At 37.4% G+C, this 15782-nt stretch overlaps 1 protein-coding gene and 1 pseudogene across 2 annotated transcripts in view; one reads left to right on the forward strand and one right to left on the reverse strand.

The window, feature by feature from the left end:
* Positions 1 to 15782, reverse strand: part of FMN2 (formin 2) — a 331841-nt gene that overhangs the window by 234152 nt on the left and 81907 nt on the right. The window contains exon 3 of the mRNA XM_081039488.1: positions 15183 to 15330. Coding sequence (XP_080895614.1) covers positions 15183 to 15330 — 148 coding nt within the window. The remainder of the gene's footprint in view (positions 1 to 15182; positions 15331 to 15782) is intronic.
* Positions 6628 to 7505, forward strand: LOC308493226 (developmental pluripotency-associated protein 2-like; annotated as a pseudogene). The gene has a single exon. The product of its transcript is annotated as a developmental pluripotency-associated protein 2-like (transcript).

The raw sequence follows: 15782 nt of genomic DNA on the forward strand, positions 1-15782 counted from the left end.
AGAATAGGCTTATGCCCTTCTTGACACATGAATCATAATTACTTTTCTCAGTTGCTGACTTCTACTTTTTGCCACAAAATACCTGCTCAGACATTCATGTTTTATATTATTCACTTAGCTTAACTCTGTACAAATCACCAATCGTGAACGATGAGATCTCCAGTGTCTTATCTAACTATTGATAATTTACCTTCCGATTTCAATGAGAGATAATGAACACTGTCATCAAGAGGAACTGAGTAATCTGAGATTTTGAGCCTTCATCTGTCATTTGGGAGACCACGCGACTGCAAATGCTTCACGCTGGAAAATCTAAGGGATAACCACATCCGGGATTTTTTTAAAGTTAGGGGACACTTTCTTCTAAGTGGAATTTGTACAGAAGATTTAAAAAAATGGAAATAAAAATAAATAAAAGAGCCCTCAGGAATCCCCAGTGCTCCATGGATCAGAGGCTGAACACCATGCTTCTTTCGATCCTCCACATTTTAGAGATAAGAAACCTGAGGCCTGTAACAGAAGCAGTTGGTGGCAAGCTGCAGTTTGTCTCTTGACTGTGACATGGCTCACCACCCACAACTGTCATCCAGACCAGACACCAGACAAGATATAGCAGTCACTACTGGGGATAATTTAGACAATCCCAATTTAGCAGCATTTGAGTTGATACGTGTGACAATGCTGTATGTAGAAAAACAACAGGTACATATTATTTAAACTGTATAACATATTCTTAAACTACATTGAAAGTGTTCATCCCACTTAGATTAAAGTACCACCTCTACCTGGGCCCATAGGCCTTCTTTCATCTGCCCACACTCCCAGACCTCTCTAACCACCTCTGCCTTTTCCATTTGCTCACTGTGCTCCAGCCACACTGCCCTTCTTGTTGTTTTAACATACCAGCCATGCTCTCTGCTGCAGTGCTGGGATATCTGCATGGCCCCCCTTCCTTATGCCTGCCCTCTGGATTTGCTCCAGCTTCCCTGGGCACTCTACTTAAAGTAGCAATCCCTCCCTTTCCCTAGTACTTCCTATTCCCTGTCACTTTCTTCATAACACGGATCATATCACACACTATACTATACAATTCACTTGTTTGCCTACTTGTTTGTTATCTCTTTTACCCAATTAAAACAAATTCTGAGAAGACAGAGATTTTGTAGATTTCTTTTTTTTTTTTTCCTCACTGTATCCCTAGCTTCTAGAATAGGGCCTGGCACACAGAGGTGTTTAAAATATGTGTTGAGTAACTGTAGGCAGGAATGAAAGGAGTGATCAGAAGAATGATCAAAGCATGAAAGTGGGTGCCACCATGAAGAGTGAGTATCCTGAGCAGGGAAAGAGGGAGTCGGGATTTTTATAACAGGCAACATAGATACCACTTTACCAGTGGCTACTTCCTGCACCTCAACTAAGAGTGTATCTTTCAATACAAAAATCATGGAGAATAGCATGGCATAATCATTTACCAAAATATGTCACTATGACAATAGAGTATTAACAAGTGGCCTTAAAGTACAACCATTTTCCCAAACAAATACTGTAATTCACTGAGTTAATCAAAAGGGGATATTTCTCTTTTATACTGACAAACCTGTACTCTGAACTTAACATCAGAGTTAGCCAATTTTGAATAAATATCTTTAACATCCAAGCTAGCCAAGTTAATATTAAAGCAAATCCAAATTCTGGAACACTTTTGTTTCCTGCTTTTAGTCACCGCCAAATCCCCCTTCAACACAACAGACTCGACATAAGGTTCTGAGACTTTATATAGATAAAGAAAATTTTTTCTTCCTCTTCTTTCTATTTAGATAGTAAAAGAAAAGCCCAAAGGACCTTCTGGTGGAACACTAACACTTCTTTACATTAGAAATACATAAAATATTTCCTAACATTTTTTTTCTATAGCCCTAGACCTGGTTACCTGCTAAAAAAGCAAAGTCCTGGGGTCTGATGGTAAATAAGAATGTGTGCAATTTACCAGAACATTGAATTACAAACATGTATCAGTCAATATTTTGAATACCTACACCAAAACTCTCAGTCTCCCTCTGTCAAATTCAACGCCTACCTGAATTGAATTCATTCTCCCATCCCCAGACCTTTCACTATACTTCTTATTTTCTTGAATCAGTATGTTATTAAGAGAACATCTAAGAAAAATGTATACCGAAATCCTCTTTAAAATCATCAGCTGAATTATAGGAGTTATAGAGCATTAAGATTTTAATATAAAAGAGATGTACAGAATAATTGTACTAAAAAAAGGAAAATAGGACAATTAGGAGAAGAAAAATGAATGGTAAGGAAAAGAAAAATGATAGAGAATGAAAGAAAGAGATAGAAAAAAAGAAGGTATGGGAAAGAGAAAGAGTAAAGAGAAGCATGAGAAATGGCAAAAAGTGGTGTGAGTAGAAAGACGGCATGGTTGGAGCACATAACAAGTAAACTGTCTACTGAGCTGGTTCAAGTCCAGAATGAGGCAGATGTATTTGAGAAATCTGCTTAGTTCTAACATCCTTAGAATGATCACCTCTCATACAAACTCTGATGGCACCTGTTTCCAACATTTTACCTCCCAGGATACAGGGGGCACTTTTGGGAACTGCGTTCTACTCACTTCTGGAACTGGCAGAGTCCCAAATCAATATTCATCAATTAGAATGTTGTGTTTTTTTAAAGACCAACCCAGTACATTTAAAACTACCAACTCGAATGACAGAAGCATAGCAGCATGAGGAGTCCCCTTGATCTCTCCCATTGAAGTTATGAGTTGAATAGCTATAATTCAACAAAGGATAACCTGTGCAACACACAAACACATCTGACAGATCGGAGCATTGAAACATCTGAAGGTGAGTGAATTGGGGCGAACATAGTAGAAGGGAAGGGAGCAGAGACAGGTACCACGGACGCTACCCAGGGCTCACTGTGGGTATTGGGAGAGGGGAGGATTCAAGCTGCAAGTGCACTTCTCTGTGGCCCCAAGCATTCCTGCCTGAGTGATCAGCACACAATATGGTTGAACCCAGTGATGGGGCCTCGGAGCAGACACCAAATACAGAAATGCCAGCTGTGTTCTAGCAACCACCATTGCCGGGCAGAAAACAAAGCCACAGAGCCTGGCTGCCTCCGCCAACCCTTTCAGAGCTCATCTCCCCGACACCCTCCCAAACCTAGCAGCAGGTCACAAAAGAAACTTTAGCAGTGTTGGTTACAGAGTAGAATATATACAGCCTTGAGAACTGGTAAGCAAATTTCCCAGTGGCAGATGGACACTGTGGCTAATCCCAGTGACAAAGGTAGTGACACAGAGGTGAGACAGCTGAGGTCTGGAAGTCACCATTACTGGGAGGAGAACAAAGTCACATACATGCCAGAAACCTCTCCTGGCCCACCCTGCCCACAGCCTTCACAGCTGATCCCAGTGGAAGCAACTGGAACAGCTCGAGCAGCGCAGCACTGCAACTAGCTGCAGAGGCAGCCCCTGGATTCCACGGGCTTGGAACCCGATTGCCCACTGCATTCGCCCACATGGGTGGTGTTCTGAGACCTAAGTGACCTGGTCAGAGAGGAGATGCCTACCTCCCCAAAGAATACAAAGTATTTTCCACTGCCTAGCCGAGATCCCACAAGTCCAAAGAGTGCAAGAGAAAAACAAAACAAAACAAAAAAAACCACTTGTGCTTCAGTGCCACTTATTGGAAAACAAAAGAAAGACCTCTTCTTGCCAACCTGCTGCAGAATTCACTCCCATAAATGCCGAGGCAAAGAATTAATCCATCATATTCATCCACAAAAAAACAAGGTAACAAGGCAGCTCACAAAGAAAATGACAAATCTCCAGAAAATAAACTTAAAGACATGGAAATATGTCACTTAAATTACATAGAATTCAAGACTGTAGTTTTGAAAAACCTCAAGGGGAAGCAAGTTTAATAGGCAGTTTAATAAACTCAGAAAGAAAATCAATGAACCAAAGGACTACTTTGCCAAAGAGATTGGAACTTTAAAAAAAGAAAGAACCAAATAGAAATTCTGGAGCTGAAGAACTCAGTAAAAGAGATGAAGAAAAAAAACAGTGAGATTAGGAAACAGAACTGACCAGATCAAGAAAATAATTAGTGATGTTGAAGGTATAAATCTAGAAATGATTCAGATGGAAGAAGAGATTTGAGAATTAGAAGAAATTAAAGATCTCTACACGAACTACCGGTTTCCACCAGAAAAGTAAATATAAGAATAATGGGTATACCAGAAGGAGAAGAGAGAAAGAAGGGCACAGAGAGCCTATTCAAATAAACAGTCAACAAGGATTTTCCTATGGAAAGAAGTAGACCCTTGAATCCAATAATTAACAGAACACGTAATTATCTCAATCCCAAAAGCCCTTCTCCATGGCACATTAAATGAAAACTGTCAAAAATTAACAATAAAGAAAGAATTCTTAAGGAAGCCAGGGAACAGAAGACGGTAACCTATAAAGGAAAGCCCATTACATTATCATCAGATTTTTCAGCAGAAACTCTACAAGCCAGAAGGGAGTGTTAGCAAACATTCAAAATATTGAAAGAGAGAAATTACCAGCAAAGTTATACTTTAGATATAAAGGAGTAATAAACACCTTTCCAGACATACAGAAGCTGAGGGAATTTTCAAGGCCTGAATTAGAGAAAATACTAAAGGGGCTTATTTTAGCTGAAACAAAAAAGACAAAAGGATACAAAACTATGAGTAAGATGCCTAACAGATAGACAGAAGCAGGAAATTGCAATCCCTACTTAGAATGAGGCACAGTACACTTATTATAGCACAATAGTTAAAGGAGATAGAAACATAAAAAAGAAAAAGAGAATAAGAAGACAATTGTTACTGCAACTCAGAAATGAACTGACAGAATAAATAGGGATAATTGGTGACAACGAAAACATAAAAGGGGAGGGGATAAAGGTCCAAATTTGCAAAGGGGAATGGAGACAAGATGCATGCCGAAGAAAAAGGACTACTGTATATATTAAACTTTATTTCCATAAATTTAATGGTAATGGCACCAAAAAAAAAGAAAAAATCCAGAACTGAGACATCTCACATAATAAAAGAAGAAACAGATAAATAAAAATCACAGAATAACACCAAACTAAAGTAACAGACAGAAACACAAAAGCGAAGAAACAATGAGACACTAAGCTACCCAAAAACAAAAGATAAAATGGCTATTGGAAATCCACATATATTAATAATCACCCTAAATGTAAATAGACTAAACTCATCAATAAAAAGGCAGAGAAGACTGGACCAACAAACAAAACCCAACTGTATGCTGACTTCAAGAGACACACACCTCATCTGCAAAGACAAATATAGACTCAAAGTGAAAGAGTAGAAAACGATACTCCAAGCAAATGGCATCCAGAGAAAAGCGGGTGTAATCACACTTGTATCTGACAAAATAAACTTCAAGATGAAAAAGGTACAAGAGACAAAGATGGACATTTCATAATGATAAAAAGCACAACAACACAAAAACACATAACACTTATCAATATATATGCTTCCAATCAGGGAGCATGAAAATATATAAAGTAACTACTAACAAAACTAAGGGGAGAAACTGACAAAAGCACAATTGTAGCAGGGGACCTAAATACCCCATCAACACGTATGGGTAGATCATCCAAACAGAAAATCAATAAGGAAATATCAGCCTTAAATGACACATTAGACAAAAGGACATAATCAACATTTACAGAGCCCTTCATCCCAAAACACGAGCTTATACATTCTTCTCTAGTGCACATGGAATATTCTCAAGGATAGACCATATGCATACGTGGGGACACAAATCTAGTCTCAACAAATTTAAGAAGTTTGAAATCATACCAAACATATTCTGACCATAGTGTTTTGAAATTGGAGATCAATTGCAAAATGAAGTAAGAAAATCCGCACATACATAAAGATTAAACAACAGGATCCTCAAGAACAACTGGGTCAAAAAAGAAATAAAAGGAGACATCAAAAGATACATAGAAACAAATGAAAATGAAAACACATCTGTTCAAAATTATTGGATGCTGTAAAATCAGTATTAAGAGGGAAATTTATATCATTACAGGCCTATCTCAGGAAACAAACAAAAAAATGACAAATAAACAACCTAATATTACATCTTCAAGAACTAGAAAAAGAACAAATGAAGCCCAAAGTCAGCAGGAGGAAGAAGATAATAAAAATTAGAGCAGAATTAAATAAAATAAAAAAAAGAATAGAAAAACTTAATGCAACAAAGAGCTGATTCTTTGAAAAGATTAATAAAATTGACATACACCTGGCTAGACTCATGAGGAAAAAAGAGAAAAGATACAAATAAAGAAAATCAGAAATAAAAGAGAAATTATAACAGATACCACAGAAATAGAAAGATCATACAAGAATACTATGAAGGACTGTATTCCACCAAATTCAATAACCTAGAAGAAATAAACAAGTTCTTAGAAATACATAACCTTTCTAACCTAAACCATGAAGAACTGGAAAATCTAAATAGACCAATCAGCAGTAAGGACATTGAAACAAACATCCAACTGCCCTTGCTTTGCTGTCCTCTGAGTGTTCCTGGGAATGGCAAATTCAAATTTTGATAGCAGCAAGAGGATTTCTTTGAGGTTGAATTAGATGAAGAAAGTGGGAGTCTCACATTGGTTCCAGTTAGTGAGGAAACTAATGAAGAACATCAAATGGAACCACGCCTTTCTTCCATCTCAGAAGCCAACCTGAAGATTCCTAGGACAGATGATGAAGGTTATCTTCCTCAAACAAGTGAACAGTTCAAAGCTTGTCCAAAACCAATCCTCCCCTGACAACCATTTTGCCTTCAATTAATAAAGTGTGCAGGGACACTTTGCGGAACTGGTCCCAACAATTTAATTTGAGTACTGATGGCAAGTAAATAGACATTTATGAGGCTCAAGGAACATGCTACTCTGAAGAAAAACAAAACATTCCTGAAACACTACAGGAGGCGACATTGCAGTCAAGTTCTAAGAAATGCAAGATGGTGACCAAGAAAGCAAGGATTAAGAAAAGTTGTAAGATGAGTGAGAGAGAGCAAATGACCAATAGCATTAAAGTGATACCTTCAGCTCAGGAAGCCATGTTGGCCACATGGACAAGACTTGCTGCAAGAGCCATTCAACCGAAGGCTGTGAATTCATGTCCCATTCCTACTTCTGCTGAGAACTTTCTGCTGCAAACCTCTGGTGTCAGGTGGTGTGGTCCATGGCAGACCTTTCTTGGCAGACAGAGAGGGTTGGGTACACCTGCAGTCCTACGCCGGTCAGGGGTGGGTATCTGACCCTCCTAAGAAGATGATCTCTCTCTTCCTGTTACCGGCCTGCACTTTCCCATCCCCAGACCTAGAAGATAATATGTTATGCCCCGATTGTGTTAAGAGGAATAAGAGGATGATGGACTTTCCCATCCCCAGACCTAGAAGATAATATGTTATGCCCCGATTGTGTTAAGAGGAATAAGAGGATGATGGAAAGATAACTACAATGAAGAAGTAGAAGCACCCACATCATTCCTTTTGGATAGACCATGTCTTCATACAGAATACATGGTCGATAGATCACTAACAGACTAAGAAAAAGAAAGAAAGAAAAGAAACAATCATCCAAAACCTCTCCCAAAGCAAAAGTTTAGGACCAGATGGCTTCACTAGTGAATTGCACCAAACATTCAAAGATGATCAATACCTGTCCACCTCAAACCACCCCCCCCCCAAAAAGAAAAAAAACTGAATAAAAGGTAATACTTTCTAACTAATTTTTCACTCATTATATGAGACCAAAATTACCTTGATACCAAAACCTGGTAAGGATAATACAAAAACAGGAAACTACAGACCAATATCTCTGATGAATACAGATGCAAAAATCTGAAACAGAGTACTATCAAATCAAATACAAAAATACGTTAAAAAGATTATCCATCATGATCAAGTATGGTTCATTCCAGGGCCGCAAGGATAGTTCAACATACACAATCGATCAATGTGACATACTGCATAAATAAAATAAAGAATTAAAATCCTACAATCATATCAATAGATGCAGAAAAAAACACTTGACAAGATACAACATCCATTAATGATTAAAACACAACTGTATAGAAGGAAATTACCTCAACATACTAACAGCCATATATGATAAACCCTCAGTCTAATATACTCAATGGTGAAACACTGAAAACTTTTCTTCTAAGATCAGGAACAAGACAAGGAAGCCCATTCTCACCAATGGTACTCAACCTAATATTAAAAGTCTTAGCCAGAGCAATCAGGCAAGAAAAAGAAATGTAAGGTATCCAAATTGGGAATGAAAGTAATACTGTCACTATTTGAAAATGATATGATTTTATGTATAGAAAACCCTAACAACTCCACGTAAAGACTTTTACAAACAATAAACAGTAAAGTTGCCGGTTCCTCAGAAAATTAAGAATAGAGCTACTGTATCACCGGGCAATCCCTCTCCTGAGTGTCTACCCAAAAACTTTGAAAACACTTATTCATAAAAATATCTGCATCCCTGTGTTCACAGAAGCATTGTTTACAATAGCCAAAACAATGGGAAAAACCCAAGCACACTTCAATGGATGATTGGGTAAAGATATGATACATAGACACAAGGGAATATTTTTCAGCCACAAAAATGTGAAATATTGCCATTTTCAACAACATGGACAGATCTTGAGAGTATTATGCTAAGTGAAATAAGTCAGATAGCAAAGGACAAAAACTACATGATTTCAATTATAGGTGGGATATAAAACAAAAAGCAACAAATAAACAACCCAAAACCCAAACTCACAGTTACATATAACAGAATGGTGGTTCCCAGAGGAGAAGGGGAGTGGGGAAAGGATAAAATGCATAAAGGGGATCAAATATATGGTGACGAAAGGAGACTTAGACTTCAGGTGGTGAGCACACAAGGGAGTATACACCCACATTATAAAGTTGTACACCTAAAATCTGTATATTATTAACAAATGTTACCCCAATAAAATTAACAAAAATAAGTAAAATTAAATAATTACCAAAAGTATAGCATAGCAGTAAATATGTAAGCCAGTAACAGTCATTTATTACCAAGTATTATGTATTGTATGTAATTATATGCACTATACTTTTATACGACAGACATAGTGGTAGGTTAGCTGCCACCTGCATCACCACCAACACATGCATAATGTGCTGCAATACAACATTATGAGGGCTATGACATCACTATGTGATAGGAATTTTTAAACCCCATTATAATCTTGTGGGTCTACCGTTACATATGCGGTCCCCCATTGATCAAAACATCCTAATGTGGCACATGACTGTATAACAATACTTGGCTACTTCCCACGAGTAAGTAATTTTTAACATAAAAAAAAAAAAAGAACAATGTATTTAATGGGTCAATACTTTTAGTTCTGTGCTTTTTCTTTTAAAACTAAATATGCTTTTGTGTGTTACCCTTACTTTTAGGTGTTATGTTAGAATCCCCTCCTCTCTGAAGATCTTTGAATTAAGGAAATCTACCTTGGACTTCGATCAATGGTACTGTGTGTTATGACACACACAGAGCCCTACATAAAACAATGTTTCCTACATCCTAGCTCTCATTCGCGATTCATTTCAGGAAGTATAGTCCTTCAGGTAAACACTATGCAGTGTTTCAAAAGCCTTGGACATTAAAAGGGGAACAACACAAGGTTGGGTAAAGCCCCCCCATTCAGTGACTCAGCACAAAGAAATAGGTAAATGCATCCATCCAGAGATAGGGATAAGAACAGAATGTTATGAGCACTAGGTTCCCTTTGCAGACCTTTGGGCAGGGACCAGGAATAAAATGTTGACACTGGGTCATTGTTGGTTTTCAAAGGAACTCGTGAGGAAAGTAACACATGAAACAAGGATAATAATTACAATAACAGCAGCAAAAACTTATACCAAGCCAGTCACTGCAATCTGAATGCTAGTTCTCTACTTTAACATACATTGACTCATATAATTCTCATAATAGCCCTATGCAGTAGATGTTATTCTTATCACCATTTTACAGGTGAAGAAGAAAGTAAGTAGTGTATAGGGAACTTGCTTAACGTGACAAAGCTGGTAACCGCTCTTTTATTTTTTTCAACTATAGTTGGCATTCAACATTATTTTACATTAGTCTCTTGTATACAGCATAGTGGTCAGACATTTACACGATTTACAAAGTGATCCTGCCAATTTGTCTAGCACCCACCTGGTGCTATACGTAGTTATTAAAATATTATTGACTGTATTCCCTATGCTGTGCTTTACATCCCCATGACTATTTTGTAACTACCAATTTGTACTTAATCCCTTCACCTTTTCCAGCATCCCAACTCTTCTCCTCTCTATCAACCTTCAGTTTGTTCTTTGTATCCATGAGTCTGTTTCTATTTTGTCTTTTCATTTATTTTGATCTTTGGATTCCAAATATAAATGCGATCATATGGTATTTGTCTCTGTCTGACTTATTTTACTTACGTAATACCCTCTAGGTCCATCCACGTTATTGTAAATGGTAAGATTTCATTGTTTTTATGTACCACATCTTCTTTATCCAATGATCTATTAATGTGGACTCAGGTATCTTCCACATCAGGGCTATTGTAAATGACTGCAATGAACATAGGGGTGCATATATATTTCAAAATACTGTTTTGGATTTCTTTGAATAAATATCCAGGAGTGGAATTGCTGGCTCGTTAGGTAGTTGTATTTTTAATATCTTGAGGAACCTCCATACTGTTTTCTATAGTGGCTGCACCAATTTTCAATCCCAGGAGCAGTGCATGAAGGTTCCCTTTTCTCCACATCCTTGCCATTTGTTGTTTGTTGATTTATTGATGACAGCTGTTCTGATAGGTATGAGATGATATCTCATTGTGGTTTTCATTTGCATTTCTTTGATGATTAGTGCTGTTGAGCACCTTTTTCACATGTTTATCAGCCATCTTTATGTTCTCTTTGGAGAAATGTCTATTCAGGTCCTCTGCCCATTTTTTAATTGTATTGCTCATTTTTTTTTTTTGGTTTTGAGTTGTATGAATTCTTTAGATTTTGGATATTAACCCTTATCAGATTTATCATTGGCAAGTATCTTCTATCAATCAGTAGGCTGACTTATTGATGGTTTCCTTTGCTATGCAAAAATTTTTTAGTTTGATGTAGTCCCATTTCTTTATTTTATTTTTTCATTTTGTTTCCCTTGCCCAAGAAGATATATCAGAAAAAAAAAGTTACAAAAATGAAATGTCAGAGTTTACTGCCTGTGTTTTCTTGTAAGAGTTTTACGGTATCGAGTCCTACATTTAAGTCTTTAATCTATTTTGAGTTTATTCTTGTATATGGTATAAGAAGGGGGTCCAGTTTCATTCTTTTACATGTACCTGCCCACTTTTCCCAACACCATTTATTGAACAGACTGTCTTTATCCCACTGGATATTCTTTCCTCCTCTGTTGTCGATTAATTGACCACAAAGGCATGGGTTTATTTCTGGGCTCTCTATTCTGCTCCATTGATATGTGTCTAAAGGTTTATCAGTTTTGTTCAGCTTTTCAAAGAACCAGCTCTTGGTTTCATTGACCTTTTTTATGGTTCTTGAAGACTCTATTTTGATTATTTCTGTTCTGACCTTTATTACTTCCTTTCTTCTACTCACTTTGGGTTTCGTTTGCTATTGTTTTTTTAGTTTTTTTTAAGGTATAAAGTTAGATTATGTATTTGAGATTTTTCTTGTTTCTTTAGGTAGGCCTGTATTGCTATGAGTTTCCCTCTTAAGACTGCTTTTACTGTATCCATAGATTTGAGGTCATTATGTTTTCATTTTCATTTGTCTCAAAGTATTTTCTTTTCTTCCTTGATCTCATTTTTAACACATTGTTTTAGTAGCTTGTTATTTAGCCTCCATGTGTTTGTGTGTTTTTCAGTTTTCTTCTTTTAATTGATTTCTAGTTTCATACGATTATAATTGTACAAGATGCTTAATATGATTTCAATCTTCTTAAATTTATTCAGACTTCTTTTGTGGCCTAACATGTGTTCTGTCTTGAAAAATGTTCCATGTGTGCTTGAAAGGAATGTATATTCTGCTCTTTTGGGGCAAAATGCTGTAAAAATATCAATTAAATCCATTTGGTCTAATGTGTCATTTTAATCCCCTATTTCATTGTTGACCTTTGATCGGTAAGATCTACCCATTGATGTCAATGGGGTGTTAAAGTCTCCTACTATGACTGTATTACTGTTGATGTCTCCCTTTATGTTGGTCATTATTTGCTTTGTATATTTATGTTGGGTGCAGAACTGTTTACGTATCCTCATTAGATTAATCCCTTTATCACCATGAAATGTACTTATCTACTATAGCCTTATTTTTAAAAAGTCTATTTTGTCAGATAGAAGTTTTGTGACTCCAGCTTTTTATTCATTTCCATTTGCATAAAATAACTTTCCCTATCCTTTTATTTCAGTTTGTGTGTGTCTTTCTATCTGAAGTGTGTCTCTTGTATATAGCACATGTATGGATGTTGTTTTCTTGTCCATTCACCCACACTATGTTTTTTTATTGGAGCATTTAATACATTTACATTTAAAGTGATTATTGATGACTACATAGTTATTGCCATGTTATTACTCATATGTATGTTCTTTCCCCACCCCCCTTCTTCTGAAAGAAGTCCCTGTAACATTCCTTGTAATACTGGTTTGGTAGTGGTAAACTCCTTTAGTTTCTTTTTGTCTGGGAAGGTATTTATCTCTTCTTCAATTTTAAATGATAGCTTTCCTGGGTAGAGTTGTCTTGGTTGTAAGTTTTTGGTTTTCATCACTTTGAATATTTCATGCCAATTCCTTGTGGCCTGTAAGTTTCTGTTGAGATGTTAGCTGACAGTCTTATAGGAGCTCCCTTGTAGGTAACTATCTGCATTTCTCTTTTCTGCTTTTAAGATTCTCTCTTTATTTTTAATGTTTCACATTTTATTTATAGTATATCTTGGTGTGGGCCTCTTTGGGTTCATCTAGTTTGGGACTTTCTGTGCTTCCTGGGATTCCATATCTATTTCCTTTACCAGGTTAGGAATATTTTCCTTCATTATTTCTTCAAATTGGTTTTCAATCCTTGGCTTTCTCTCTTCTCCTTCTGGTACCACTATGATGCAAACGTTGTTATGCTTGATGTTGTACTATGGGTCTCTTAAACTGTCCTCATTTCTTTGGGTCCTTTTTGCCTTTTGCTGTTCTGATTGGGTGTTTCCTGCTACATTATCTTTTAAACTGCTGATTCGATCCTCTTCTTTATCAAATCTACCATTGATTCCCTCTAATGTATTCATCATTTCTGATATTGTATTCTTTATTTCTGATTGGTTCTTTCCTGTGTTTTCTATCTCCATTTTTATGTTTCCTATCTCATTGTTGAAGTATTCCCTGAGATCACTGAGCATCCTTATAACCAGTGTTTTGAACTCTATCTGATAGATTGCTTGTCTCCATTTTTGTTTAGTTCCTTTTCTGGAGCTTTGTTCTGTTGTTTTATTTAGGACATGTTTCTTTGTCTTCCCATTTTGGCTGCTTCCATGTTTGTTTCTCTGTATTAAAAAGGGCTGCTATGTCTCCCTGTCTTAGTAGAGTGGTCTTATGTAGTAGATGTCCTATGGGATCCAGTGGCACAGTCCCCTGGTCACCTGAGCAAGGTAATCCAGGTGTGTCCCTTATGTGGGTTGTGTTGAGCCTTGACTGCCATGGCACATCAGGGGGTGGGACTAATCCTCAGGCTGACTAGCTGTTAGGATTGGCCAGGACCACAGCATATGATCAGATGTGCAAGGGCTGACCCCAACCAAGCGATATTCATCCCAGTTGGCTCTCATGCCTGCCGACACCACCCTTTGACCGTGACACTTGTAGGGCTAAACCAGTGGTACTCTGTTGTGGTCTGAAGCTGGCAAATGGGTGTTGGTTCTGGGGCCTCTTGGGAGGAGCTTCCAGGCAGGCAAAGGTCAGCAGTTATGACTGGCCTGGGGCTATGTGGTAAGAGCTACAAAGCATTTCGAGGTTGGCTGTTGACTACGCTGAATCTGGAGGCACATGGGAGAGGCCATGCTGTGAACTTAGGTCAGCTGCCACTAATACCAAACTTGGGGTAGCTCACCAAAAGGCCAATGGCACACCCAGATCTGCCACCACCTGTTGGTTGCCCATAAGGCTCAGTTGCTGAAATAGCTACCAGTGGTGTGCAAGTTAGGTGAGCCAGGGTCTCAGGGAGTCACTAGAATAGGGCAAGTGGTGTCCACTAAGTTAATGCAGATTCAGATTTTGTGCCAGTGATGAGTCTGTGGCCATTCAGAGAAAGTCACAGAGCACACAGATACCAATTTCCATCCACCTAGGGCCCACAGACCCCCAAGAGCTATCCAAGAAACACTGCAGTGCATGTCAATGCAAAATGAAAACATAAAGAATAAAACAACAGAATTCAATTAAATATTTTTAAACAATTATGATTCTTAATTCTATATGACAAATATAAAGTGCTTTTCCAGTTTTGCACAACAAAAGGTACAAAGAGAGAAAAAAATTAAAGAAATATAAATATTATATTTGAAGGCTGTGAAATTTTTAAAGATTACTTCAATTTTAGATTTAGCAAAACATATATCTCTATATTCCCTCTCCTCAGTATCCTTGAAGGTAAAGAAAAGGATTAAGAGAAGCACATGGAAACAGTAAGGAAGAAAGGCAATGGACAGAAATTTCCCTTGGGAGCTCCCTCTAGCCCACACAAGTCACGGTGCTTCAATCTCAGAAGGTGACTAGAGCTGGATGCCTGAAATAGTGGTTCTCAAAGTTTATGATACACAATAATAAGTGGACAATTCCAGTGTCCCGGTCCCCAAAATTCCAACTCAGCAGCCTTAATGGTGGGGCATAAGAATTTTCAATTTCATAAGCCTTCCTGTAATCTTATCTGTTATCTGTAGAATATACTCTAAGAAATACCTCGAAGAGAAATGCAAACTCACTACCCAGTAAGCACTGCATGATCTGTCACACAATTAGAACATTCACTGGTCCCAGGAGCCTACCTGTTTCAGCACTCGTGGGCCTGAGTTCTTCATCAGGAGGGTTAGATGGTGGACAAACAGACGGGACTCGCCTGGGAAACTGCCCTTCTGTGTAATCCAGTGAGTGTGTGGGTTGACTAACTGCAGCCCAGGTGTAAAGTTGATCGTGCTATATTTAAAAATACAAAAATTTTTTAAACTATTAATTCAATCATGACAAAATGTTCTCCTTGTCATATTACAACATCATTTCTACCAAATATACATGTGGGAATATGTGTATATATATTTTCACATATATAAAACATTAAAACAGCATTTTATCCTACTCAATCTAGATTCATAACATAAACATGCTTTCACACAGTCATTTCATTGTCTTAACCACAGTTGTCTCACCTTCATTTCTATAGGAAAATCTAAGGTTTTTTGGATGTAAAGATGTCATGTGGGCCTATAGGGAATTATAAAATCAGAAAATCGAGACATTTAACAGAACTCCCTAAGCTAGCATCTTTAATACATTTGAATGTGATGTCCTTTTAAAATCTGTTTAAACACTTGAGGCAAAATGAAAGGACAGGCTGTACTTGGGCACCACAGGACATAATAACTTCCTTG

This window comes from Rhinolophus hipposideros (assembly GCF_964194185.1).
Source record: "Rhinolophus hipposideros genome assembly, chromosome: 26".
NCBI lineage: Eukaryota > Metazoa > Chordata > Mammalia > Chiroptera > Rhinolophidae > Rhinolophus > Rhinolophus hipposideros.